We start from the raw sequence: 26,954 nt of genomic DNA, 5'->3' as shown, positions 1-26,954 counted from the left end.
TCCCAGTATCCAAGTATCTGTAATATCTGCTATGTGATATTAGGCGGCACTTCCAAACGTGATGTTTACGTTGGACCCCATCTATCTCGAATTGGTCACCAGACGCGGTCTCAAGTGTAACACAGGATGGCGTCGAAAGGAGTCCGTCTTTGAATTGTTGAGCTAAATAAATGATGGTGAAATTGGTTCTTGTGTCGATGGTCATATTGCAAGGAACTCCTCTGATATGCCCATAGATGCAGAGCCCATTGCTGTTGCCACTCACTGCATAAATCTGAAGCGCTTTAAATTGGGGGTTTACAATTAAATTGGGGCTTTTTCGTTCAAACTCCGCTCCGCGAGATGGTCACTAAATAGTTTCCTGTGACGTTGCTGGGAAATGGTTTTATTTTCCATACCCTTTGGCGTTCTGAAATTCCAGTACTTTAGAGAAGTTTTCTTCTCACTCCAATTCGTTCTCAAAGCACTGACTTCTCTGTTTAAATTGTGTGTCTTATTTTCCGTGTCCTGGGGTGTTCGGCAGTTCCTTCGTACGTGGTCTTCAGCACACCATTCCCAACACTTTAGAGTCAGTTTCTTCTCACTTCTATTCCGTATCAAAGCATTGACTTCTTAAGGTTAAATCATCTACGCGAGCAATCACTTGATCCACTGGCTCCTGGACTTGAGCAGCTCTGATTGTGTGGCTGTCTCTACGAGTTGCTTGCTGGCGTGCCTTGAATTTCAAGCGTACACTAGAGCGCTTTTTAAGTTCTTTACATCCGCCGTTCGCAGAGCTACCTGTATTTCAGGATCCCAGATGCCGTCAATGAAGTACTGTAAGGACAGGATCCCCTTGTTTCTGTTGGCTTTCTGAGAAGGCGACATGAGGCAGCCTTTCAACATCCAGAGCAAGCTCCTGGAGTGTCTCCTGGGCCTTCTGTTGACAGGAGTTTAATTGAAGCCTTCTGTAATCTTTTAAACGCTTCTTTCTAAAGCTAAGAGCTTTGAAGTCTAGCCTTTGGCTTTGGGGAAGAGTCTGAAGAATATCCGCTGCGTCTGCTCTCAGAGAAGCGGCGAGATGAGAGGCCTTAGCTTAATCCCATCCGTTCGCCTCCGCCACTGTGGAAAAATGTCTTATGCCTTTGCCAAGAGGTCTTCCTGTCATATGTGGACAGCTTCAGAGGAGACATCGGTAAAAATTGAAAAACCATCTGTATTGCTCCTTGCTGTCGCTACGAATTTCTTCTAGATATCAACTTCTTTGTGGACCGCAGAAACCATGTCATAAATTTGCTGCTCGATTTGTCGTTTGGACGGCAGAAACTCGTCCTTCGATTCGTTGTTCCACAGCAGAAACTTTCTCTTCTCTTGTTCTTTGACAAAAGAAACTCTGTAACCGATTTGTTGTTCCACGGGCGAAACTCATTCTTCTATTTGTTTTTTGACAGAAGAAACGTTTTCTTTAATTTGTCCAACTTTCTTTTCAGACGCGTCTGTTCTGCCTTCCGTAGCTTAAAATTTGTTTTCTATTAAACAGGTAATTTCTGTTTTCATTTCTTCTTGTTCTGCTGCAATCTTTCCTTGACCAACTTCCACTTTCTTGAACAGCTATCATCTGCGCTTTAACGGATTCTTGATAAGCTTTCATATCTCCTTGAATGGCTTCCATCTGCTTCTTTAACGGATTTTTGACTAGTTTTCATCTCCTTTTTAACGGATTCTTGACCAGTTTTCAGCTCTTTTGTAAATGTAGCTAAGTCTGCCACCAGCTGCCTTAATTGTCCTTCCATCGCTGTTGCACTGGCATCCAACCCCACTCCGGACACCAAAAATTTCTACGTGCATACGGGTTCGTAACAGATTGAATGCAGAAGTCTGGTAATAGGTTAGTAAAATTTATTCTTACCAAAATAAATATATCAGAACGCTGGAATTTTCTTCAGAGATATTAGTGCAAGTGTTTATAATATCACGCAATATAATCAGTATTTTTACTTCAAACTAGTAAAAACGCTAAATAATGCAATGCAAAGCGTATCTGAAGAAAAAGCTAATCGGATCTCACCCTGAACTCGCAACGATAACAAGAGCAGCTAATTAAACAACTGAACTGAGATGCTCTCTATCCGGTTTTCTGTAGTTTTCAACCGATCGCGAGATATTTCTTGTACTTTCTGCTTCTCGATATTACGGTTACAGCTAACATTGTGGTAAATTACATTTATTCAATTTCAATAAAAATCACTGATGTTAAATGCACATGCCCCTGTATTTGCACTTTTACGGCATAGCTTTCTCTTAGAATTTGTCTCGCCCTGCATTGCACGGTGAAATATAACAATTTTAATTATAATTCTACTAAAATTAATTAGCTAAATACAAAATGCATAACAATATACTGTTTTGCAAAACTATTTTGAAAAATCATAACTTTGTTCACTTCAGATCTTTAGAAAGCGTAAATATGGATTTAAAAAATTAAGTGGACAAATTTTAGTAAGTGTAATGTTTTGTTAAATCCGAATTATATTTATTAAAATGCATCACGTCGACATCTTCGCGATAGTCGCAAAAAGGTCGATTCTTGCATTCCTCACCTAGGAAGATGGCGTCGTTGGAACCTACGATTCTGAGTTAGAGCGACGAATATTTGTGTCAATAGAAATGCAGACAAAGACCTGAAATCGATGTTTATTAAACGGTCACAAATGTATAGAATTTCAGAAAAAAAAAAACCTCTATGTTAAAGATATCATAAAAGATTGCTGCGTCATTAGGGAGTCATCGTGCCACTTTTTTAACAATCAACTTTTGTAATATCCTCATGTTTCCTCAATTTTCTGGACATAAAATTTGCAATACGCCTTCCCGTACACATCTTTCGAATTCTAGATACGCATCTCAGAGCCACGTTTTTCACAGCCACTGATAAACTGTAGACAAATGAAATAACAAAGTCAAATAATGCAATGACACATAACCCTAGCCAGAGTCCTATGTATCCACCAATGCGGCTGAAGAGTTCGAAAGGCTGAAACGAAAAGATCGTCAGTAATGCTTAAATAAAAAACAAAAATAAAATTGAGGTATTTATGTCAAGTAGTTATGAATTAATTTTTATTTACATGAAGTAATTATTTAAACAACGAGAAAAAACTAGAATGATGTTTATCATAAAACATTTATTTTATTGTATGTGTATTGTTCTACCTTGAAGTCCTTTATAATTTTTCAATCACTCGTCCCCCATTAATTTCATTATTGTATTTTGAATAAATTATTCGTCTTTCATTAAAGTTGCAATAATGGAAGCCGAACTCTAAGACTTAGCAAATCTTCAAGTCTCAGAACTGTTGCCACTACTGAATAATACTTTTGAAGTGAGAGTTGTTTAAATTTGCAATTTTAACAGTCAGTAAATTTTAACAGCAGACTGATAAAAGATTTGCAGGAAACATAATTTTTTTCTTTCAAATCATAGCATATAAATATTTCAGTTAAAAAATATGTAAATAAAATTATAAATTTAATTCCTCAATAATTAACGAGTTAAAGAACTATTTAATAAATACTCCTTTAACTCTTTAATTTGTTTTTCCTTCGTTATGTTTTTAAAAGTCATAGTTGTTTATAATAAATTTCTCTAAATGCGTCATCTCTTCTTTAACTTGTGTCACATGATTTTTTACAAAACGTTAATGACGCAAATGCAGACATAAGACTTTATCCAATCATAATTTTAAAAGGCTTAACCAATTAAAATAAAGTTGAAAGGAATTAAATCATTTTGAACAAACATTTCGCTTGAAACGGGGCATTCCGTGTTCAGAAACTCAGCTTGCTCTCCGCTGCTATAGAGTTTTTACTCTGTCAAAATTAATGTCTACAGAAAGGTTGACAAGGAATAATTTTAATGAGAAACGAATTGCGCCCGTAGCACTATGTAACTGAAATTACGAATGTGCTTTTGAAAAATTAAAAAAAAAAAACTTTAATATTCACAACTGATAACCTCTTTTATGCAACTCTTCGAAATTATTTCCAGGATACCCAATGACGTTCTGCCATTCTTCGCCGAAACGTGCGTCTACGGAATTAAATTAGCTGAGTTTTAAGCTATTCAAAACGATAACAATGCAATTTTTTCAGGCACTGCTTCAAATCCTCGTCTGTGTAGTGAATTCGATGTTAAATATGTAAAAGTGAAGAAAGAAATTTGCCGTATCATCAACTATGATTTACTAAGTACTTTTAATTCCAACGTATTAGTGTTTCAAACCTCACTCGGAATTTTTGCGATAATTTACGGAGCAATTTAATGAGTATTGAAAAGCTGCAAAAGTCTAGTGCTCTGAGGATTATCAGTCTTATGTTTTAGAAATATTAAAATTCGTTATTACTGCAATTACTTCTTTGACCATTTTCAGTCGACAGCAAATTGCCTTTAATGAAATTATTGTGTCATTTGTGTATTATTAAAAAGAATTCAGCGCAGTAGAAATAAGAAACTTTGATTATTAATTATTGTATCTGATATCTAGATTAATTATTGATGGATCAACATGGAGGGTTTCCGTTGTAACTAGAAGCTGAAGTCCTGCAAAGAATACTAGGCTAATCGTAAACAAATCACAAAACATTGAAGAATGTTAAAATAACCTCTTAATTTAGCTTTAATTTGAACGGAATGGGAACAACTTGTACTACAGGCGAAACTTTCATTAATTGTAGGTATCTAAACTAACTTAAAATAAGTTAAATTCAAAAGCAGAGACTTAGCGAAAAAGTACGCATAGGATATTAATTGAGCTGGCTCAGAATTTTGCCGAATTATTTTAAAACAGCGAATTATTTAAAATTTGCCGAATTATTTATTTATTCAGAATTATTTTAAAACATCGGCTAGGCAAACGCCAAAGACAGAATATGCAGAGATGACGGTAATAATTAACAGCAAGACGCGGTTTTCCAGAACCTCTAATTTAACATTCTAAACTCTGAACATAAATACACAAAAAACTTAATTTTCATTCTGGTGAGAAAAACGGAGAGAAAAAGTTATAGCAAGTACTTAAATCATAATAAAATTTTAATTAACATATCTTAAAACTCAAAACCATGTCTGAAGATTATTAAAGTGAGCTGAAGAGAAAAATGCGGCATTTTAAGAGTAGCAAATACCGAATCGCTAAAGGTGTTGTAAGGTATATTTTAATTTTATAACAGTTATTTTAATTTTGAAACCCTTTCCTGTCAATTCTTGTTCGCACTTACAACTCTCTACCAAAATGAGTTTTTACAAGCGCTTTGAATGCAAAATGAGTTAGAAGTACTTAAGTAAGTTTCAAGGGACTTCGATAGTGCTAGGAGTCCTTAGTAGCGCGTGTCTGCCTTCCTTAGTATCGTGTGTCTTCCTTAGTAGCGCGTGCTAAGTCACTCTTGAATCTACTACGCTCTTCCGTATTATACGGGCCTATTGGCATTCACTGGATAGTTTAATTTAAGAGCCAGTTACTTTAGATAATTCTGTATAGTTTAGGCTAAGTCTCGTTTAGTCCATTACAGTTTAGTTTCTTATTCTGAGTTAAAACGGCCAAGTAGAGGCTTCCTGTAAGTCTGAAAAGGAGCCGTCTGTTATACTATATATCGCTGAGTTGTTTGAACTCAGCGATATATAGTACACGAGGTTCCTCGATGTTTCATCTTAGACAGGGAGTTGGGAACCCTACAGAGTTACAGCATGAATATTCGAAAGCCGATGAATGCGCTCTTAGCAATTTGGAAGAATTTTTAGAAACACAGATATACTACTCGGAGTCTCTTAGCATTGAAGACGCAGAACTAGAGAAACTTTTTAATGTCGGAGAATTTGAAACATCATATTTGAAGAATACTGCAAAAAGTTGGCTGGCGAGAAATTTCCCGCCACTGGAAGAATTAATGGAGTAAAACGAAACTTTAATAAATGATAGCTCAAAAAACATTTAACGCAATTCTCGGATACGTCGCGTGACACTGAGAACAAAAGAGAATTAAAATCTCACCAATATAGTTCGCATTAAGCTTCCGAAATTGACCATTAGCTAACTACTACGGAGACAAAGAACTGCCTTATATTTTGTGACAGGTTTCAATATGCTATTCACAATAGTGAAGTGTTCCCGAAGATGAAATTAGAAAGATCGAAATTATTGTATCTTCTATATGTGGGCGAGTAAGAGCACTTACAATGCTATTCAAGCGTAACGCATTTTGGGAATAACTACTAATAGTTAATGGTCAACTTCCGAAATTGACCATTAACTAACTTCTTTGGAGACAAAAATTGTAATAGCTTTCAATCTGCAATTCATAATAGTGAATATCGAAGATGAAATTAGAAAGACCTAAATTATTGTATCTCCTATATGTGCGCAATAAGAGCATTTACAATGCTATCAAAGCGTAACGCTATTCTGGAAATAACTAATTTTATAATAATATAAATCTAAATATCAATTCCACACATTTATTAAAGATTTCAGCGCAAACTATCGTGCGTTATGATACACATTTTCATTTTTATATTTATATGTCAGTAGTTAATAGTCCAAATAGCAGTAACAGTAAAAGAGAAACATCACCAGTTAATAGTCGAAAAAGGACTAATAGACTCAATAATAAGCAGGAGTCCTTGTGTTCGCTTAATACTGAAAGGATTCCGCCCTGGAACTCATCACATAACAGGACAACAGATGACGAAAGAAGGGAACAATGCCTTTAATATGCCGCCACCACTGTCTTGGAATCGCATGACAATGGGAAGGGACGTCTCTATGAGTCTGGAAGTGATCCAGAATTGTTTGAATGACATCATGCCTCCTAGTTTTCTTTTTGTGGCAAAGACTTCTTGATGCACATTTTTAGAATGACATATGTCATTCCAAAAAAAACTGATATCACTATTAACTAGTAATTAAAACTATTCACTATTAATTAAAACTGATATAACTATTAATTAAAACTGAGTTTTAGTTGTTGATAGTTGATAATATCAGTTTAATTAATAGAATCAATTTAATTAATAGAATGGTGATTTATTAATTAAACTGATATCAGTTTTAATTAATAGATCACCTACATTACAGTTAGGCAAGTACATTAAAAGTAAGAAAACTAAGAACAACGCAACAATAATCGTATCTTCTCCTAGCCACAAGAATGAACCAGAATACAATCAAAAACACTGGAAATATAAAAAATGTATAAATGAATAATAATACATAATTATTACTTCATGTCTTGGTTTGTATGAAACTATTTTGACCGGAGGATCCTGAAGTTCGAGAAAAACTTCCGCACGCCTAATAAAAGAAAGATAGTTTATATATGCTGTTAAATTAATATATGGGCTGTTATGTAACACCTAATTTGTCAAAATTAATTGTTATAACAATCGCATATTTCAAATAATGAAGGCGTTAATATTTTATTGGGAGCATTTTAGATAAACTTTTTTTTCTCTCTCTTACACTTCGATTCTTATTCCTGTTTAAAATCTTCTTATTAATTTATATATTCTAATGCAGTAGATAAAGCAGCAAATTCTAATATACCAAAAAATGTTATAAATGAATTCATTATACAAACGGTTTCATTATGACTAGTAAGTGTACAGTTAGTTTTAAACGATTTAAACGAAACGTTTTAAACGAAACACACTTTACAAATGAATTTAATACAACTAAATAACATTAATTTTAAATTATCAATTTAATAATAGAGAGGAGTTAGTGGCCTTCTCAGCTTTGCCTGAGCCCTGAAATTAAACAGAAGTTTAAGATCTCTAATCAGTATACTAAGATATCGGAATGGTACGCTAAAAAGAATCTAAAAAAACCTAGAAAATGTTTACTTACTTTTCCTCCCAGTAATGTACCTTTAAAGAAAATATAAACACCTGTTAGTAAGGTACAGAATTTTATTACATAAAAAATAGGTTAAATTCATAAATTTAAAAGCAGTTGGAATATCGAAAATTAAGAACAAATTCTTATCATTAAAATAAAGCATTTTTCTCAGGTAAAGGTACTGAGAATTATAGTATATTATAACAATATGTTGACGACATATTGCAACAACGTACAGAATACTTAAAATTGTTATTTCAAATGGATAACGAGGAAGAGAAAAATTTTTTGTTTTGCTTTGTACTGTGTACTTTAGTGTTTTATTAATATTAAAAATATTGGGTTGAAACATAAGTAATGGCCGTTTTTTTTAAATTTAAAAATTTGTATTTTAATAAAACAAAAACAGTAAATTAGTAAATAATAGAGTTTTTGCGCTTTTCCCATAGACCCAAGATGTCGAACTATAGTCATTTGACTACAACCCATTCGTTCGGCTAATTCTCGAGTGGTTTGACGCGCGTCTTCGTGCAAAAGTTGATTCAAACGCTCTTCATCAAACTCATTTGGTCGTCTGGAACGAGCAGCGTCTTCAAGGTCGAAATTTCCATTTTCTAATCTGGCAAACGAATTTCTTGCAGTTCCTTCAGGCATTGCACCTTCCCCATACACTTCACAAATCTCTCGGGCAGCTTCTGCAGCTTTGTCGCCTCGATTAAACGCAAAAAGAAGAAAGTGTCGAAAATGCTTATTTTTGTCGACTTGACACTCCATTTTAATGATCTGAAAAATTACAAAAATTAGCTCAGACAAAAAATATCAAATACGCCATCTTGTAGAGCAAGGATGTCAAACTCGCGGTCCACGACAAATATTTTTGCGGCCCGGCCAATATATCGGCAAATAATAATATATAATAATAATATAACATATCGACGAAGAAAAAAATGAAATTTTTACTGCTAAGTAATTAATGATAATTTATTCAGTGTTGTTAGATTACTCACAGCGAGCTGACACACACACTACTTAAATTACAAATGCGTGTGAGTAGCTTGCGTTCAGCTACCTTCGGCTTTTGGGGGACACGTGCACTCAGAACTTGTACGCATCCCCCGATAGCCGAATGTGGCCGAACTCATGGTCTCAGTTTTCCAATCATAGTTTTGTACGATATATTGGTGCATGCATGTGCATGCACTTTGCTTTATTATTAATTATTACTTAATTCATATTGTTACGGATTTCATAGTTATTTATTTAGTTAGTTTTTTTATTTAGAATTGTAATTAGATTTGCTTCATGTTGCCTTAGCAACGCAGACGATTTTTGAAAAGACAGCTGCGTTGGAAGGTTAAAAATAGAACAGCGCGTGCATTTAATACCTAATAAATCAATATCTCGTAATTGCTGTTGCCATCCACAAAAATCCAGATATTTCTAGATGTTTCCAGTATATTCGAGAAATTAATTATAAAGCTGATAAAAGCCGAGAACAAACAACTCATCTCAGTAGTAGCTGTAGTTCTAGCGAACTGTTTGTTTACTTAATGCTGTGATTGATTTGTAGCGATTTCGCTGTGAGATAGAATTAGTTTCTCTGTTTTGAATCGATTTTTGCTAAACGTTTGACATTTTGTGATATTGTTAGAATATTTTTGAAGAAATATTTCAGCATTTTGATTTATCTCTTTTGGAAAGAATAGATTTTTGTTAACTTTTTAACTTTAACCGTGTTTATTCCAGCCCTTTGTATTCAGTATGTCTATATCAAAACCAAGTGGTAGTAAAATTAAACGAAAAATCGCTGACGAACATAAAATATTCCAAGTAAAATGGGAATTAGAATATTTTTGATGTGAAATAAAAGATAAAATAATCTGCTTGATATGTAATAATACTATTAATGTACCAAAGTTATGTAATATTAAACGTCATTACGAACAACACAAATCGAAATATAACAGTTACGAAGGATTAATAAGAGAAGAAAAGTTAAAAGAGCTCAAGTTAGGAGTGAAAAAGCAACAGTCCATGTTTAGTAAAGTATTGCAAGAAAGTGAAGCGGCGATACATGCAAGCTACGTCTTGTCCGAGTTGATAGCTAAACATTCGAAGCCTTTTACTGACGGTGATTTCATCAAGGAATGCCTAATGAAAGCTGGAGAAATTGTTTGTCCTTTAAATGTGAAGGCTTTTCAATCAATTTCATTGTCTCGAAATACAGTTGCTGAAAGAGTTACTGATTTAGCCGCGAATTTAAGTGATCAGATCAAAGCAAAATCTTCTAGTTTCGAAAGTTTCTCCATTGCCTGTGACGAGAGCACGGACATTAGTGGCAAAGCTCAATTAGCAGTGTTTCTTCGTTCTTGTGACAAGAATTTTAACATTTTTGAGGAATTATTGGAACTAATACCGATGCCTGGTACTACCACAGGAGAAGATATATTTACTTGTGTTTTTGGACTTCTGCAGAAATACAATCTACCTTTGGCAAAATTAAATTCTGTAGCTACAGATGGCACTCCATCAATGACCGGGAAAAACAAGGGCTTCGTAGCATTACTAAGAAAAAAAAATTAGTGAAATTCACGGTTCAAACATTTATCATATGCATTGCATTATACATCAAGAAGTTCTATGCACGAAAGTAATAAATATGGAGAATGTTTTGTCATATATAAAAAAAGTTATAAATTTTATAAGATCTCGAGGTTTAAAATCAGCGTCAATTCACTGCTTTCTTAAGTGAGTTAGATAGTGAATATTCGGGTTTGTCTTACTATACCGAGGTACGTTGGTTATCTTGCTCCAAGATTCTCAAACAATTCTGGGATTTGAAAGAAGAAATATGTCAGTTTTTAAAAAATAAAAATCAAGACGTAAGTTTGTTTTACGATCCAATACGGATACAAGATTTATCTTTCTTGGTTGATATAACCAAACCAAACACTTAACCGATTTAAATTTATCGTTACAAGGAAAAGATCATATCATTACGAACATGTTTGACATAATTAAAGCATTCAAATGTCAACTAGTTCTTTGGGAAAAACAACTTAAAAATGAATATTTGACGCACTTCCCGACGTGCAGCATGAAGAAATCAAGTTTAGATGATACTTGTTCGTATCAAAAATACGCAGAAAAAATTGCAAATTTAACAACTGAATTTGAAACGAGATTTAATGATTTTAGTTCCCTCGAAGACAAATTTTTTTGTTTTCTTCGATTTTCTCAATACGTATTGACTCAGTACCCAGCCATATGCAAATGGAGGTGATCGAGATTCAATGCAACTCAAATTTGAAAGCAAAATTCATTGAAGTGGGCGTGCCTGAATTTTACAAATATTTATCAGCCAGGTTTGAAAATACTCGAAAATTCGCATATGAAATTATTTCCATGTTTGGTAGCACTTATCGATGCGAGCAGTTATTTTCAGTCATGAATGGTAATAAGTCTCCTATTAGAAACCGTATTAATGATGCTCACCTTGGGTCAGCGTTGAAAGTTATCACTGCAAACAAAATTTCTCCCGAAATAGGAAAGATAATAGCAGAGAAGAGATGTCAAGTATCAGGACGTAAACATTAAATTTTTCTTGTTCTTGTCTATATAAATATATATATATGTTTATTATTGTATTATTCGAAATAAATCTACGTTTCTATGAATATGGATTTTTTTTTGGGGGGGGGCCCGCCTAAAGTTAAACCTTGTTTGTTTGGCCCAAGTGTACCTATGAGTTTGACATCCCTGTTGTAGAGGGACAGATTCTCTTTCGAATTACACAAAACATTATGCCAATACACTTTATTTTTACCGCGTAATTTTAAACACAACATAAACGGCCATTACTTATGTTTAAACCCAATATTTTTTTTTTTTTTTTTTTTTGCTTAATTTTAAACAAATGAGAAATTCACGTTTCTCATAATTTTAAAAAGAATTTATTGTTTGGTAAAAAAATGAACAAAAAATAAATGAATGAAATAAAAGAATGGCCAAATAATTAGAACTTGTCAGAGCTACTAGTTCAACGTAGAAAATGGGCTACAGGCCGTGAGCAGCGATAATATACGTTGCTGTTAGCATGTAAGTACATGGTGGTTTTCGCCAGTTTTCTATGCGTAAATATGAGCTAGTTTTCATTTCAAGCCAAGTTTAATTTTGAAAACATTCATTCCATTAGGAAGACAGCTGATGTACGTTTTGCCTTAATCAAGCAAACAAATTTAAAATGAAAATTGAATTGAATTTTTTTCTGGCGTAAGTGCGAGGAACGTAATATTTAATAAATAAAGTTGACGCATAAAAATCTAATAATAAAAACACACAATTGTTTTTTCTTTTTTTTAATCATCTTACTAAGGAAATTAAAAAGTGATATGAAAAAAAATGCCGAAAAATATTAAAATATATGCTAACACTTAATACCGCATGGAGAATTCTAAACATGTACTGTTAAAAATTTGAAATGTATGCGGAGCAGGTGTGAAGGAAAAGAAGCTTAATACGAAAGCTAAGAAACCAAAAAAGTATGCTAGTAGGAGTGAGGGAAAAAACAGGCGGTAGTGCTGAGATCTCAGCGACCTCGTAGAAAGCTTTAATAAACTTTTTGGGGAGACGTCTAAAATTTGAAACCTTTCAGAAATTTTTATTCTTCGAGTTAGTAGCTTTTGCAATGATTTTATGCTGCTTTAGACATGATCAGCGTTTTTAGAAGTGCATGCTTTACTATACCAGTGCTTAAGACAAAGTAATTTATGTTCATTTACCAAAGCTTGTGATATTTAATCCAAGACTGTACATGACCTTCAATGCTCTGCTCTATTTCGAGTAATAATAAGTAAATTTTCATAACTAATTTACAACAGCAATGTTGTTACAATGCATTAATTTCAAGTCCATCGTTCTTGTATATTGCGTTTTATAAATTTAGCTTTTGTGCCAAAAACCATTATGTGGATTATCTAGAAGACGACTATTGAAGGCAAACTTCTAATTTATTTATATATATTTCAGTCTTATCAACACGAACAGTTTTATTTATACCATGTATGAATGCATAATTTGCCGCCCAGACGGGATAGCTGTTCATGATGTTGACTGCTGTATCCAAGACCTCGGTTTCTATACTCACAGAAGGCATGGATGTTTGCTAATGTACTCAATTGGCACACAAAATGTCACTAAAAATATATCGTGAGTCGAATGACTTCTCAAGCGGTTTGGTACTATCGAAAGAAGAATGACAGACACATGAATCCATACCCGGGAATGCGCTCCTTCAACATTGGGGTAGAACAGGGCACATATATGCAGTCACCTACAAGGTACTCGTACGAATAACAGACGTAATCTTGCACTCCTTGCGAAGATAAAACTTGTGGGCTTGTTCTGATTAACTCCTGCAAGTGAAATTAACTAAAACAACTCATAATTTATCAGTTAATTCTTTCAGTAGAAGTTACAGATTCATGTTTTAAGTTTTGCAGTTATTATTTCTATACCTTAATCGTTATTTTATTCCGTCTCAGTTTTCTGCTTTCCGGTAGTGCTTTAAATATCATTTACTTCTCTCCAGCACCAGAATCCAAAAGCAGCAAACAAAGGCATATCCCTCAAAATGAAGAGAAAATAAAATGCCTCTGCTCAAGAAACGTTCAACTGAACATACATTGGCATTAAATCACTATCATTGCCATTAAATAATAATGAACTTCTGAGCAGATTAAGGAGTACCTAATACCTAGAGTAAATGCCAAGAAACTGGGAATAGCTGTTAAGGAGCTTAGAGCTATACGGTCTTTGGGTGCAAAGCGAAGCTCAATCTGTAGATATTTAAGAAATCAAACAAAATTAGTGACCACCAAGAAAATGTCTATAATTTTCTCTGATACCTACACTTCGGTCACAGCAGATCATATATGTCAAGTTTTCCTGAATCTGTGTTATCTGCAAATATGGAATATCTACAATTCAGAACCGTGTAGTCGTTAAGGTTTTGTGAAGCACCTCTCGATTGCTATCCTAATGTGCTATCCAGTTACAGCACGAAGGAATGCGGTAAGGAGGTAGGAAACAACCTATAACCCTATTAAATGCAACTGCGAAAACAGTCGCTGGATTTCTGACATTCAGCAAAAGCTGGAAAATATACTTATAAACCACAATATGAGTGCAGTTAAGTCTTAGCAACACCTGCGGATTTAAAAATCTTCACGCGTTTTTGGCTTATGTGCTTTCTTACAGTTATGAGAGGCTAGATAATGTTAGTCGTATCTGCAAAACACTGCATTACTATTTTGGCATTTGTAGGAAAAATAGCCTAAACAGATAAGTCTACAGCAATAATCCCTCGTTATATTTTTACTCCATGCAAGACTTGCGATACGGTAACGAAATTTCACACCGAGCAATTGCTAAAGTATGCATAGCCAGAATTGATGACATTGAAGAAAACAACTCAGTATTAAATCTGTCATAGACGTTTAGAAACGCTGAAACAATCAATAGCCATGCAGTTCTTCAGGATAATCTACAGCATTGTGAGGCAGCCACAACTCATGCAGCAGAGGTCCTCATGTTAAATAATTTCATAGTGCTTATTAAGGAGCTCTACACAGATTCATAAAGGATATTCCATTTACGACTTCCTGGATTTATCCGCATAAAAGTGCTTCAAATTATTAGAGTAACTAGAGTTGAATCTACAATGGACCTTTATCCGTACTTCAGCTTTACAGAGTGACAATTATAATTAGATGTTTGTTTACTAATTATTCAGTTTGTACACGTTTTTGTGACATAATTCACTTTTCTTATCGGAATGGATATAGCTAACTATTTGATATAGCGGATGAGACTTCTGCTCCCTTGAAGGTCATTAAATCGGGGTTCATCTATAATCTAAGTCTGTCCATGGATTGACAGTGTTGATATCCCTAACCTGAATATATATTGTCTTCCCGCAACTTATTTTGTTGAACACTTGTTCTTCACCATCTCGAAAGGGTCTGCACCATTTAAAACCTGAAATACGGCATAGTGTCCAGCCATTATACGTATGGCATAAGAGTTCCTTTCATTACAGATTTTTCCCAAAGTTTAACACAAAATTCAGTCGTATCTGCCGCATTTACACAAAGATGTCTTCTTCGTCCTGCACAAGGCTTTTTAATTTTCTGTAATCAAATTAATCTTTCCTGTAATTACCCAGTGCTTTCCCCCATCACGTTACTGCATTGCTCATTGCTTTCAGGTGTTGTTAAATCACATGTCAATCATTCTTTTGAAGCTACTAAAAGTAGCTTCCTTGTTTCCTTTGTTCCTTCCTTTCCTTTGTTTAGCTTTTGATGCCCGAAGTTGCAATCCCGTCCCAAGGAACTTCATACAGTGTCAAAGCGTCGAAGAAAGAAGTTCTCGCTTTACTTAAGTAAGGCTATTGTTAGCGCTGTAGTATTCAACTTGTCATGGGGATAGGAAAAGCGTTCCAGGAGAAATTCTTAGATACGGGCGTTTTCGATGTTTGGGGAATTGAGACTTTGCCCTCTCTCGATGCGAAAGAGTTAATGACCTTCAAAGGAGCAGAAGTCTCATCCGCTATATCAAGTAGTTAGCTATATCCATTCCGATAAGAAAAGTGGGTTATGTCACAAAAACGTGTACAAACTGAATAATTAGTAAACAAAAATCTAATTATAATTGTCACTCTGTAAAGCTTAAGTACGGATAAAGGTCCACTGTAGATTCAACTCTAGTTACTCTAAGAATTTGAAGCACTTTTATGCGGATAAATCCAGGAAGTCGTAAATGGAATGTCCTTTATGAATCTGTGTAGAACTCCTTAATAAGCACTATAAAATTATTTAACATGAGGACCTCTGCTGCATGACTTGTGGCTGCCTCACAATGCTGTAGATTATCCGAAGTCCGTACCTGTTCAACTGAAAATTCAAACACATTGATCTGGTTCATACACGACGCTCAGTATAGGGTTTGCACGTTTAATTCTGGGAAAGAGACGCGTGTGTGTGATTATGGCAAAGCCTTGAAGGCTATCTGTCTAAGGGAAGGGATGCCTTCGTGGAGGACTTTCTAAGGGAAACTGACTTATATACACGTTACACATGGGGAAAACCACGAAAAGGCCCATGCAGCCAGCCCGTTCGCGGGATTCGAACCTCGGACCGAACTACCAGTGTTCAGCGACTTTACCACTCGGCTGCTAGTGGGCGCATGGGAAAGAGAAACAAAGGCATTTATAAAAGATTTTAGACAGCCTTGTTGAAGTCTCAAACATATTACTGTTATTTTCCGTGTTAATAAGTTTTTCATGCAACTGAAAGTACACTTAAAAACTGAAAGCATTAATAGATTTTAAAAAGCATTAAAATCCATATAGAAGGAAGATACATCTAGGAAGAAAAGTATGAACTTGTTACAGATCGCAATTAAAGGAAATGAAATATGATAAATTAAAATAATATTAATTTGTATAAGGAAAGTTACAAGAAAATATTGTTCTTACTTCTGTTTCTTCGACTAAATAAGTATATCTGTATTTCCTGTAAAAGATGAAAATTAAGGGACCTTTAATTATTGATTTACATTAATATTTCTAATTTTAGATATGAAAATCAATACAAAAATCTTAACTAATTAAGTGATATTAAAAGACATATTTTGCAATTGTAAAATCTATATAAGTATAATGAATAGTTTTACATACTGGATAAACCTGGGTTTTTTAAAAGAAAAAAAAACTTACAAGCACGGTTCCTTGCAAATCGTTGAACATTCTTTCTTATGCTCATACAGAGGGTGTATATAACACCTACCTGAAATCATAAATAAAAGTAATCAAAAGAAAAATGGGTCGCATGTAATCTCTGAATAATTATTTTTCAAAGCTTACAATTCATATTACAATTTCGTTCAATTAAAAACAAACAAATGAACACATATTCTTTTTTATATATATTTAAAGTATTGCATCACAGTGATTATTCATATTATCGAAAAAGCTTTAAAATTCAGTAAAGTGTCAGATACACATAAAGAAATGATTAGGCATCTTATCGCACATAATGTGAAATTTAACAATAAGCCATTGAAACCAAATCTAAATTCGAGAGAAAGAGCTACAATGAGCGAAATTTATTCTAACCCGGACATTATCATTTCAAAGTCCGACAAAGGTGTCCAGATAGTCGTCATAAACACGAAAACTTACATCGATGGTGTCATAAAACTCTTAAACGAAGGACATACAATCCGATCCCTAAAAAGCCTTCACCTTCGGACCTCTCCAAAATAAAAACTGCGATCAAATCTTCACAAATCCTTTCGACCAACTTAAAACAGCCATTTATCCCATCTGTTTGCTTGAATGCGAATTGCTTATGCTTATATAGCCTTGCGGCTTCTTCTAATCCCTAGAGAACATCACAGTGTAAACTATCAACTAAATCCCAGCCGGGAAACGGAAACGGATCAAGGTAGGAAAGAGGGCCCGTTGACCGCGAAGCACAAAGTCAAGCTAAGATAATCGTTACATAACTACTGTTGTGTAGCGAATTTAATTTAATTAAGTGATTAATAAAAATCAAAATTTTAAAGTTGTAATTATTCAAAATTTGAGCTACACAAGTTTGGTTATATTCTTTTTGGGCCTATTAATTCTAGTGTAATATATTTTGGCTTTCCGAGTTTACGCGAACTGCGTCTTCAATCTTGTACATGCAGACAATGGATAAGTATTTTTGTTTCTGCGTAATAAACTCAGTTTTTCATGTCAAAAATTAATTTGATTTCTTAGTATTTAATATCATTAGTTGCAGAAAAATTAGCTCTTTAATTTGGCATAACTTTCATTTTTCTAACTTTAATTGCATTTCAGTTATGAGCTTTAATTAGTAGATTTTCTTCGTTTCGCTTGTGATTTAGTTAAAGGGGGATGAAATGCCTTCTTTCCGGTTGAAAAGTCACTTTTTGCGAGTTTTCAGCGTTCTTTCGTTGGGACCCTTGCAGGGTTGTTGAAATTCCTAATCTCCCCCGGTCGCAGGTGGCAGTTATTTGGCGAGGGTTTGGCGACTTAGATTTTCCGTTGAGGTTTCAAAATAGTGGTTTTGGCGAGTTTGATAACATGAGGGTATGCTGTGGTTGCAACTATTTCAACTTTCGGCGAAAAAATGGGTTGCGCCAACTTGGCAGTCCGGCGCTCTCCCTTTTAACGGGTTGTTTTAGGGGACGAGCTGTCTTTTTGACACTTTTTGCACTTTACTTCTGTTGCCCTTTGAATTGGCCGGAGGCGACAGCTGACTCCGACGAAGAAAATGGAGCTTCTCCCCGATAGGCCTACGGGCCTCTTGGCTAAGCGCTGTGAGCGCGGGCCGTAGGTATGGGCATCTATGTCTTCAAAAAAAAAAAAAAAATCGAAATTCTTTCATCAGTTTTTGTTGTGTGTGTTTGTGTATCTCAAGGAAAATATACAGAAGTAAATTTCTAGAAAAATGATGCGCACCATTGATTCTTCGCTTCACTCGAGATCAGAGCGTTAATTTAAAACCGTTGTTTTTGGAAACCTCATTTGCTCATCCTAAATTCTACCAGAACTTCAAGGCTACCATAATGAATAATTTAAAACCGTTGCTTTGGAACCTCATTTGCTCATCCTAAATTCTACTAGAACTTCAAGGCTACCATAATGAATAATTTAAAACCGTTGCTTTGGAACCTCATTTGCTCATCCTAAAATCTACTAGAACTTCAAGGCTACCGTAAGGAATCCATACTGTTCTACGAACATTTTTTTCCATTCAACAGGCCGCCAGCACTGTATTTCACTTATCTTGCCGTATTGGAACCTCAATTGTTCATCCTAAAATCTACTAGAACTTCTAGGCTACAGTAATTGAATCCAAACTGTTCGACGAACATTTTTTTTTTTTTTCTTCATTCAACAGGCTGCCAGCATTCCTCATGAGCTTCGATGGATTTCTTTTGTTTGATGATCCTTAACAGATAAGTTCCTTTTTCTTTTTGGTTAATTCTTGGTTAGTTAAATATTATAGATTTCTGCAGTTAAAATGATTGAATTAACTTAATTTGTTAATTTGTTGAACCCTAAATTTTTTCTGTAGTTGATTACTTTATCCTAACTCTATAGAAATCATTTTTCTTTGGTGTATCAATCAAGTAAAAGCATTAAATGGAATAAAGATTTATAACCTTATTAAAATTATTGTAACTTAACTTAATGGTTAAGAAAATTAAGTTGTTCAGGAAATTATTTACTTTAATGTTTTTTTTTAATTACTCATTGGTGAGGATGATTTGAAATAGTGCTTGTATTAGAGCATTCTTGTTTCTCAGGACGAACTTGTTTGTAGAATAGTAAATGTGTCATTACTTATCTTATCCGGTTAAAACCATATTTAATTAATCTAAGAAAAAAAATTGAATAATAAAAATTATTATGTGCAATAATAGTATTTAAATTATTATATTGAGTGCAATATTAAGCAATAATTTTTGTTGTATAGATGAATTCTGTGTGAAGAAGAAAGTGTAGCTTGTTAATTTTTTTTTATTATTTTCTCCCCGGGGAGGGTAGTGTTCTTAAATTTATAGTTTATTTTGGTATGTTTTACCAGATTTGCAATATTAAATTTAATAGTAATTACAAGGATGTAAAAAAAAAAATAATTACTTGGAACGTTTGATGTGTAAAACAATAGTTCAAATTTTGTTGAATATATTTGATATTTTTTTTTCAACTAATGGATATATATATATTTATAATTGGCATTAATAGTTAAATAAATAAGTTTTTCTAGATCATTCAAAGGTTAAATTTTTGTGTGTGTGCTCATGATTTTCACCCGTCTCATTCTCAAGTTGATTTCAGGGTTAATCCGAAAACACAACGCAAAATGTACAGGGCTTATAGATATTAGTATATTACTGTTAAAAAATTTTAAGTGTTATGTCAACAGAGTAGGAAACCATATGATTTTTTTAACATAACATATTGGTACCGTGATTTTTTCACTATAACACTACCACTTATCAAAGAGGGGATGAGAAATATTCCATCTGTTGTGAATTGTGACAGATTATATGCTCTTCCCGAAATTTATAAAAGGGGTATTCCTTTCCGCCCTATTGCTTCAAATTTAGGCACTCCCTGGTACCCATTAGATAAATATTTGGTTTCTGTATTTTCACCTCTATCAGATAATGACATTTAGACCATATAAAATTCAATAGGTTTGTAAAAAAGTTAAAAGCATTTCTCCTCGAAATTTACTCATGGTTTCTTTTGATGTAAAATCGTTATTCACCAATGTTCCAGTGGAGGGTGCATTAAGATATCTAGAAACTAGACTTCGCGAATTTCATTTCTCTTGCATCGAAATTGATGAGCTAATTTCCCTCGTTCAACTCTGTTTGAAACAAACGCATTTTGCTTTCCAAAATAAGGATTACGAGCAAACTGAGGGATTAGTCATGGGAAGCCCTCTTAGTCTCATACTGGCTGATATTTACATGCATTATTATGGATCAAAATTATTTGAAACTTTAAACTTTCCGGTATGGCTCAGCTACGTAATTAATACTTTTACTCTATTTGACGGTAATAAAGATGATTTGAATATGAATTAAATTGATACTGATTTTCAGTTCACGTTTGAACTTGAGACATGCTATTCTCTTGAGATCCTCGTTTTGGTCACACATAACACATCCAGCTTTGGTACTACGGTTCACCGTAAACTTTCATGGATTTGCCTTCCACACTTCAAATCCTGTCATCCGACTAAGCAAAAGTTAGCTTCTTTTTATTCTTTTGTATTCCGCGCACTTCAGGTTTGCTGCTCAAAAACTGGCTCTTTATCAAGAACTAAATTATTTAAAAGCAGTAGCCTATTGACAGGGCTTTTCACCCAACGTTATTAATCAAGCAGGTAAAAAATTCTCATCTCAACACACCGAAAGCCACCCTCTTGTTTTAGGATATTATAAGAAGTTTTTGGTCATTCCTTTCTTTCCATCAATTTGCTATAAAATTGCACGTATTTTACAGAAATTTAACTTTCGGGTCATCTATTCTCCTATCAATAAAATTTCGAGTTCCATACTTTTCGAGAACCCCATTTCTGATATGAATTCCTTAGGTATTTACAGGATTCCTTGCCAGTGTGGTTTAATTTGCATTGGTGAAACTAAGAGAACCTTAATTTTGCGTTAAGGAACATGTGGCATATGTTAGGAAAAAGGAAACAGAGATATCCTCTGTTGCCCAGCATTGTTGGTCCGAAAATCATACTTTCAATTTTTCGGCAGCCAAAATTATTCAGACATCTTCCATTGGTGAATTAGATTATCTAGAGGCGTTTCACATTCAAAAAATTCTTTCTGTTCTAGTTAATGACCTTAATTCCAATCCATCTTTACATCCAGCCTTTAAGGAATTTATGTTTCAGTTTTCTTGTTTCATCAATAGATGGAGCCGGTAGCTTAACTCCTGTCAAGCCATTATCTTATAACTATATTTTATCTTCTTCATTTGCGCTTTAGCAGCTGAGGGTGATAGTTCGTTAAAAACCGTCGGTACTAGTCCTGTGGAATTTTGTTGTTTGACTTCCAAATTAACATTGTCGTAATTGTTCAGTGCTATATAAATTTAATATTCTTTTTATTTATCGTCAACAAGTTGTACCTGAAAATAAAGATGGTTCTCGAATTATCTACGAGAGCACGTTTCTTCAATATTTTGTAACGAAGTAATATTAAATGCACAGTCTCTTTTGTGTGGATTGCAAAGGGGAAATACAGAGATATACGTTTTACCGAGGTTGGTGTTCTTCGATCTGGCAGACATAAAATGGAAAAAAGAACAAATCTTATTATTAGGTTCCAAGCGTCTAGTCATTATTTTGTTAGAAGTTCAAACTGAGTCTTATGCAGCAATTAGTATCACCAAAGTGAAGGACTAGCTATAAGTAAATGCTCTGTGTCCAATAGGAAAAGCTTTGCATGGACAAGCTTTTTATCTCTTTACATTTTCATACTCAATTCTCAGCCTTTAAAAATTTCGTGTTAGTTTCCTGAATTTGCTCTACAGATAATACTGTCGTGGTAATTAGTGGTAATAATAAATATTTAGAAAAGATTTTATGTGTTATAAATTTGGTTGTTCTAGGATTTCAGTTAATTTTAGGAACTGAATCAGATAATCACTTATAATGGAAGGCCGAAAACAAGAATTCTTATCTTAAAGTAGCAAACCTAGTAACGTAGCCACAGAAGGTGCTACACATTGTCTTATAAATCTCAAATCCTCTCTTTAAATACACGCGAACTCACTTGTATTCTGCGCGAAAACCGAACGAGAAAATTATTCGCATAAATTCTAAAGATAAAATAACCGATTATTCAAGTTAAGGAAACCTCACCAGTGCATATTTAATGTATGTTCGTATGACTGATCCTAGAAATAATTTAAACCAGGGAAGAAGGTTCCACAAACAAACGTACTTTTTAAACTTAAATTCATTGATCTAACTTTTCTAATTAAGGGCATTTTTAAATATTTCGAACGTGTAGATCTCACATTCTGGTTCCCCAAGAATTTCCCATTACCCTTGTACCAGCTCAGTACCTGTCCTCTTAATAAAGCGGTTGCTGTCGTGATCAGACCAAAAGTTTAACTGCCTTGAGTATTTGTTCGGGCGCAAAGGTTAAAAATCTTCCACTATTGGAACTGTGATTAACCTTTTCGTGGATTTTAAATGACTTATCATTCATTAACTCTGAAGTACAATTGAAAATTGAGAAGAGGGTAAAAGATCCTTTCTTTAAAATTTAAAAGGATGAACCGAAAACACACATAATGCTTATAATGCTGACATTATTTATGACCAGAATTTCAAAATAGAAGTTCAAAAGTAAAGCTGAATTTAAATAACTAATAGTCAAAGGCTATCAGAATAGTTTAACGCGAAATTGGCTCAGAACTTTACCGGTAAGTATTTAACTAATGCAAGGCCAAAGACAATCTTATCTTAAAGTAGTACACCCAGTAACATGACCACAAGAGGCGAAACACTCTCTCACTCTCTGTCTTAACAATCTCAAAACTTCCGAAACACTCTCTGTCTTAAATACACTCAAACTCATTTGCATTCTGGTGGATAAACACGGAAGGACAGAAGTGTTAGTTCAGATTTCAAACATAAAACAACTGCTTATTTAAATTAAAGAGACCTCAGATGCGCATATATAATATATGTTCGTATGATTGAGCCTAGAAATAAATAAATTCAGAAAAAAAAAAGACACGAACAGAACATTTATTAAACTTAAAATAAGGTAACGCTATCTAAACAGAAAGAAGACAAGTTCCTCAGTTTCCTCAGTTCAGTATTCCTCAGTTTTGTGCAGCTTTCCATAAAGTCAGTACTTGGCTTTCTGCAACAGTAGTAATACAGCCATAGAAGCTTGGCTATATGTAATAATATAAAAGAACTCTTTAGCTATAACCTCAAATTAGCTGCAACTAAAAGTACAGGCACCGTTTCCAATACCAGCTAACTTCCACACAGAACACCATCATAACTTTCACCCTCAAGAGAGGGATTGTTTAAACTTATGCAATAGGATCAACTTGTTTACAGGGATCTGTAACATGGCGTGAAAAGACCGAATTTTAGACACATAGACAAGGATTTGTTGAGGATGCTTACGCTCTCGTTGTACTCTCGCACATTACCAATCTGCAATGCATGATCATATGACTGAACCTAGAAATAAATTAAATCAGGGAACAAGACTCTACACACAAACAGAACATTTATTAAACTTAAAATAAGGGAACACAAAACCTAAAACGAAAGAAAAGAAGATATGGTCCTCAGTTCTGTGCAGCTTCTAGTAAGCCTGTATGGTCTCCCTGCAACAATAGTAATACAGTCATAGCAGCCTGGCTGTATGTATTAATAATAGAGAGTATCTTAGCTAATAGAACCTGGAATAAGCTCCAACCAGGAGTACAGGTACCACTTCCGTTACCAGGTAATTTTCACGTAGACCATCATTATCACTCACACCATCAAAGTAACGGATGATTGATACTTAGGCAAGCGGAACATTGATTTTTTTGCGTGATTGCTACTGAAATAGTGTACTGATTACTATCTTTTTGTTTTTCCAATACATGTCGCTGTTTAAACCCTCGGTATTGATAATATTGACTTACTAATTCTACAATCAAAATTGAAAATATACGAAAGTTTCCCAAAATTTTATATGGCCGTTTATTTCCATAATGTCCATGGGTACCACATTTAATGCTTTAATGTTTATTTTTCTACATCATCATTAATTTTCGAACACAAATTTTGAAATATTTTACTGTTAAACAAAGTTTTCGTATTGTTGATGGTGTATCGTTTTCGCTGATGTATTGAGGGCGTTCTGTCGGTAGCCTTTTACACACTTCTAAAATATTTTCTCTTTGCTTTTGGTACAGATCAATGGATTTTCAGCGAATCAATGAATTTCAGTGAATTTTATGATGAATTTAAATGTTTAAAACTATATTTAATAGATAGTTTATTTTATTTTCTGTGATAGGTTTCTTGTTTATTATGGAAAATAAATATTTTGTTAACACGATTGAAACTAAATTTCTTTTAAGTTTCATTATTTAGAATATTTGTCAATTTACAACAAAACGTCGGATTTTCTTCAACATTCATATGAACTTGAATTAAAAATTTAAAAATTCTTCAGATCTAAGAAAGTAAAGTTATTCCCACATATGTGTAAATATTCTTCTGATTCGAAGATTTTTCGAAGATTCCTTATAACACGCAGATTTACAAGTAGAGAAATAGAGCAGAACAACTATTCTGCAGCATCTAAGAGGTAAGTATCCGAAATTGATTGCCAACATTATTACTTTGCTCGAACCGTTCTTCAATTTCAGAAAGCAGAGCATATAATATCTGGAAGGTTTGTGCATTTTTCAAAATTCCCCTTTATTTGTTTTAATTTTTGTTGCAGTACGCAAATATTTCATTTAACCGCTCCATTATTCTGTTGTATTTGAAATCGTCGATGAATACCTTCGGGGTGCATTTCACATAAAAAAATATTCTGGTTTTTAAATTATGGGTACCTGCGTTTTGTCATAAGTATCAGCTTAGTTTCAAAAACATTAAATTAAATTACAAACAATGTATTCACATTTAAAATAACGTGCATGTAATTCAAACATAACTAGTTATCAAAACGGATCTTTGAGAGAAAGGAAGAGATACTGGTTAGGATTTAAGAAATAAAACTCACCGTGACACAACTGTTTAACTGGAAATGTGCCATCCTCGTAAAATGCCAACCAATAGCAAGACTTGCATCGTTGGTTTTCGATTTTCTTTTGTAGACACGAAAAAATACACATCTATTAAAAAACACATTTTATGTTCATTTATATATTTATATCACTTGCTGCCACAGTTAACGTAAATATGGTAAATTAACAAAAACTAAAATCAAAACAAAACTCACTTAATTCTAAACAAAAGCAGAAAAAATAATTCAAAATAAAGAAGGTTCTTGAGATATTCTTGTCTGTCAACAGGAAGCTGCTAGATCTTATGAAAATCTATCGGGTATTGATTCGTTTATAATAATTTTTAAATAAATCTTTTGAAACGAACACATTTTGTAGGAATAACATATATGTAACAATTTAGAAGAAGATATGAATACAGTTTTAATCATAACCGATGGTTGTAGATGATGCTGAGATATAGAATCCATATTTCCTGCAGTAGAATGACGGAACTTGCAGACAAACGTAGTTGAACATTCAAAACAGTTTTTTCTGTACAATAATCTTTAGTCTCATACTGTGGCTCACACATCATTACGAGAGCAATCTGCACACAATCTTCATCACTATCTTCATCATTATGGACGTTTACTGCATCTTAAAACAATGACTAGATGATGTTAAAGCAATTTATCTCAATCTTTTGGATGCTTCGGAAAAAAATCGCTTCTACGTTTTTGAAATTACTTTTTCCGGAAACTCTCAGCAAATCATTAAGTTAGTGAGAAATCGTGAAATGTCCTTCATTAACTTACTTTCACAATTACTTTAATCAGTTTATAATCACAAGTTGGAACCAAATACATTCTAAAGTTATTGTATAAAAAGTAACAAACATATTAAATGAGTATAATTTATAACAATACTCAAAATCTACAATATCATCAAATTTATCATATATCTGCAGCTATTAATATTATTTATGAATCTGAAACGCTATCTAATAAATGTTGTAGAAAATAGTTATAAATAATAGCTGGTAGCCACAGCAAAGAGGATTAAAAATAAGATAAATTTTGCTCACTTTTCTGGAAAGCGGCCCACTCCTATTGTTTTTCAGCCACTCTGCATAATAATTTCGGCATTCTGTGTCATAAGGTAAAGGCAGTCTTCTTTCTTCGACCTACGACAGGACAAAAAAAAAAATTTCCGCTTTTACATCAATTTAGTATTGTCATTCAATCTCTTTAATTTTGATACCTACTCAAAGCATAATTTGTTGGTTCAACGCCACTCAGACGTGTACTACATTGCTTATTGTGTTCGCCAGCTTTAGGTGGAAGTAAGATAAATACAGCTTTAGTAACAGCGAAAAACATCGTGGAAGGAAACGTCACAAAAAAGCGAACGCAAGGCAAAAATGTATCGCGCAAATTATCGTAGGAGAAATACAAGCAAAAAGAAAACATCCCTGTTCGAACATATTGTACTATGACGATAAAATCGTTTATCCGGCTTTAAAAGTTTTACATATTTATTTAAATAGTGGTTTGTGAGCGCAAGAAGGAATAAAGACTACGTTAACTTCAATATTTATTATTTTTATATTAATTAATAAGTTTTGCAAAAACAGCAAGTAGAATACTTAAAACTTCAAAAACGGAAAATGAATGGAAAACTTTTGCAATGTATACCAGTTAATGTAATTTTAAACTTTCCGTTGCGTTTGCCTA

General features: G+C 33.7%; 1 protein-coding gene across 1 annotated transcript; it reads right to left on the bottom strand.

Annotated features, from left to right (window-relative positions):
* Positions 1-2,666: 2,666 nt before the first annotated feature.
* LOC118205441 (uncharacterized) lies at positions 2,667-26,504 on the bottom strand. The gene is made up of 7 exons (XM_035377730.2): positions 26,306-26,504; positions 25,236-25,347; positions 16,648-16,717; positions 16,408-16,444; positions 7,881-7,900; positions 7,256-7,325; positions 2,667-3,013 (listed from the first exon to the last, which is right to left on the bottom strand). Exons 2-7 carry the CDS (start codon positions 25,345-25,347, stop codon positions 2,780-2,782), a joined length of 543 nt encoding a protein of 180 aa, XP_035233621.2. The 5' UTR covers positions 26,306-26,504; the 3' UTR covers positions 2,667-2,779.
* Between the last annotated feature and the right edge of the window lie 450 nt (positions 26,505-26,954).

The sequence above is a fragment of the Stegodyphus dumicola genome, chromosome 11, assembly GCF_044657685.1.
Source record: "Stegodyphus dumicola isolate Sdum_Otavi_A_Nest chromosome 11, ASM4465768v1".
NCBI classification, from domain to species: domain Eukaryota; kingdom Metazoa; phylum Arthropoda; class Arachnida; order Araneae; family Eresidae; genus Stegodyphus; species Stegodyphus dumicola.
This window is presented reverse-complemented; position numbering and strand designations above follow the sequence as displayed.

Bases quoted from the DNA above. Each gene is read 5' to 3' on its own strand.
- LOC118205441 (XM_035377730.2), bottom strand. From the start codon at position 25,347: ATGTGTATTTTTTCGTGTCTACAAAAGAAAATCGAAAACCAACGATGC. The intron at 16,445-16,647 runs GTAAGTTTTTTT...CATCTTTTACAG, and splicing joins ATTTGCAAGGAACCGTGCTT to GAAATACAGATATACTTATT. The intron at 7,326-7,880 runs GTAAGTAAACAT...TTCTTTTATTAG, and splicing joins GTACATTACTGGGAGGAAAA to GCGTGCGGAAGTTTTTCTCG.